Below are 3,059 nucleotides of genomic sequence, written 5' to 3'. Positions count from 1 at the left end.
CACAAGAGAAGGCTGAGGGGGGATCTGGTGGCTGTCTATAAACTTACCAAGGGGGACCAGTGGGGAATGGGAGAGACTTCCCTCGAGCACTACCAGGAGTAACTAGGAATAATGGCCATAAGTTGACTGAGAGTAGATTCAGGCTAGATATCAGGAGGCACTACTTTAATCAGGGTGGCTAGGATCTGGAACCAACTTCCAAGGGAAACGGTGCTTGCTCCTACCCTGGGGGTCTTAAAAAAGGAGGCTAGATAATCACCTACCTGGGGTCGTTTGACCCCAGTACTCTTTCCTGCCATGGCAGGGGGTTGGCCTTGATGATCTGCTCAGGTCCCTTCCAACACTACTGCCTATGAAGACCCAAGCAACTAGTTGCTCACCTTGATAACTGGCCTCACACTAAACAATAACACTGCACTAGATTTCATATGTGAGCACTAGGGCTGGGCAAAATGGGTGCATTTTGATTCAGTTTCAGAGGACAGTGATTTGTTTTGGTGTTTCAGACCACTGCCATTTCATTTCTGCTGAATCCCCTTCGAATCTTTTTTGAACGGGTGCAGGGGAAACTTCACACAGCCCTACCCAGCCAGGAAGGGCTTGGGGCTGGTGCCAGGGCCATGGGTGGCTCTTCCAGGGGAGAGCTGTTACCCCCCTTGCAGATGAGGAGACCCCCATGCAGATCTTTGATCCTTGTCACGCCAACTCATGGGACAGGGAAGCAGCAGAGTGGTGAACAAGTCTGCTGGTCCCTGCCATGCAACTCGGCTCCATAGGGGAGCAGAGATCTGTGCTGGGGTCTCCTCATCACTGCTGCCTGCCCCACGCTGCCCCAACAGCGGGCAGCCGTGGTGAGACACAGGCCCCTGGATCTGCACGCTAGGTTGCTGCTGCAGGCTGGAGGCCCACACCCCCTAGGAAGAGCTGGGGAACTGGTCAGAGAGCTAGGGAATTGAACTGGGAGCTAGATGTCAATATCAGAGCAGTCCTTCCCCCCTCCTAGTTTTTGTTTCCCTGCAAACCCAGCTCCAAAACATTTCCAAAACGTTTCAGAGCCTTCCACTTTGTTTTGGAGCCTTCAGTTTCGATTTGGATTGGGCATTTCAAGCACCAGAATGGCCTGAAACACCTCCAAAACAAAACAGCTGCCCAAATTTCACACAGCTCTAGTGAGCACCATACTTACTCCCTTGTGCTTCCCACTAACCAGATGGGCTTGTTGAATGAACCAGCTGGTTAATAGCATGGCCCGATGGCCTCCCTGTGTACCACACTCCTGGTTGAGTTGTCCACAAGGACTGAACCCAGGATCAAAATACATGAGCCTCCCTGTTTAAGGCCCTAGAACATGCACATAGAACTTGGTCACAGGACTATAAGAAAATCCTGCTTGTTCTGTTACCAGTCAACAAGTGACCTGGTAACTCCCAGCCTGCTGGTGAAGTGTTAGCAGCTAAATCTGGCTCTGAAACAGGGTAGGAGAAGTGCAGGTTGAAGATACAGTGTGGGAAGGGCAGTGCTAAGATAGGAAGCTCCTCCAGCCATTGGTTATTGACCATCACTAACAAGCAGTCAGATCTCCATGACACTGCAGTAGAAGTGGGATTGTCTACAAGGCACTGTACGTGCTATAGGACTCTACCATCTGCACATCCTCTTCCTACAATCTTTATCTTTTCCCATCCCAGGAACCTTGTCAACAACAGGTCATTCCACCAACTACGTAATTGCTGTGGAGATCCCCAGCAGCAAGTCCCAGAGGCACTGGATCAAGCAGGGTGTAGCCTTGATCTGTGCCCTGGACTTCTAGCCCCCAAAACACCACCTACGCTTAGAAGCCATAGCAACGACGCAACCAACTCATGAGACGCGAGCCAGTGTTGTTGCCGTCCTGTAGTCCGGTGCACTGGGAAAGTGTTTGAGCGACCCTGCAATTATTTCTCCCTCCCCCTCAGAGCTGTTATGTACTTAGTCTTGTTTTGTTAATACAGAGCTGTTCTGTTTCACCAAAATACTGTGCTTGATTCTTTCTAGCCAGCCTCTTAACCACTGGTCTAGTATAAGACTCTGTTTTTTAGACTCAAAGTCCCCTTCAGAAAATGCCAGCTTATTTTTCTGTAGTCAAAAAGCAAGTGAAAGCTACTAGAGAGCAACTGGTCAAAGTGTTTTCGACGTTATGATTCCTATTTGAAGGACCTGGGTTTATCATGTGAATCATGCAGGTGTTTGCACACCTAACAGTGCTAGTGTTGTGCATCATGCTGGAGAGTAACCGTGGCTAATTTCAACACTACTGTGAAACAAGCAAACAGGGCAGAAAAGCACCTGCTCAGATAAGGCTTAGAGATGAAATAAAATCAGCTCATTCCTTGGCCAGGGCATAGCCACCACCTTGCTGCTGCTGCTTTTCTGTCCATTCACACTGATGCATCTCACTTTGTGAAACAGGAAGTCCCCCCATCCCACTCTTAAAAACAAGCTCTTATCTCATTCAAGTATACCCCTTGTTGAACACCTCTCTCCAGGACACATGGTATGGGCCAGCTTTATTCTTTCCAGCATATCCATTATTTACAGCGCTTAAAATAAGACATGGCAAGAGACAGAGGGATGTTCTTCTCCCATCAACAAGTATCAAAACAGCTTCATTTTACTGTGCTGATCTGCACAAGTGTGGACTGCAGTTCTTCAGGGAGGCTGCCATGCTTTCACATGCATCTACATCTTCCTTTAAGACTGCTCTCCCCTTCGAGCCCCATTAAACAGCCTCAGCAGCCTGTTGTCAGGCCAGCCAGGTCCTGGAGCAGGAGGAACCATACTTCTCCTTAGGATACAAGCCTGACAGCTGTTAGGGTCAGGAAAGAAGAAACCCACCTTCAACAGTGACAGTCAGCATCAGCACAAGGAAATAGAGGGTGGAACGTAAGTTGGAGGCAGCACCTAGAGCAGGGGACGCCTGTTTGCATGTCAGTCTATTCCTGTGTAAAAAGGGGCTCACCTCACACAAGAGAAGAGGTCAACCAAAAACAACAAAAACACAAACCAAAAAAAAAAAAAAA

General features: G+C 48.8%; 1 protein-coding gene across 4 annotated transcripts in view; it reads left to right on the top strand.

The window, feature by feature from the left end:
* Positions 1 to 3,024, top strand: part of DNAH1 (dynein axonemal heavy chain 1) — a 192,572-nt gene extending 189,548 nt beyond the window's left edge. For all 4 annotated transcript variants that reach the window (XM_019510343.1, XM_019510342.1, XM_019510344.1 and 1 more), the window contains one exon: positions 1,689 to 3,024. In XM_019510343.1, coding sequence (XP_019365888.1) covers positions 1,689 to 1,810 — 122 coding nt within the window. In that variant the 3' untranslated portion in view covers positions 1,811 to 3,024. The remainder of the gene's footprint in view (positions 1 to 1,688) is intronic.
* The last annotated feature ends 35 nt before the right edge of the window (positions 3,025 to 3,059 follow it).

Source organism: Gavialis gangeticus, unplaced genomic scaffold (genome assembly GCF_001723915.1).
Source record: "Gavialis gangeticus isolate Ggan-Ray unplaced genomic scaffold, GavGan_comp1, whole genome shotgun sequence".
NCBI classification, from domain to species: Eukaryota; Metazoa; Chordata; order Crocodylia; family Gavialidae; genus Gavialis; species Gavialis gangeticus.
This window is presented reverse-complemented; position numbering and strand designations above follow the sequence as displayed.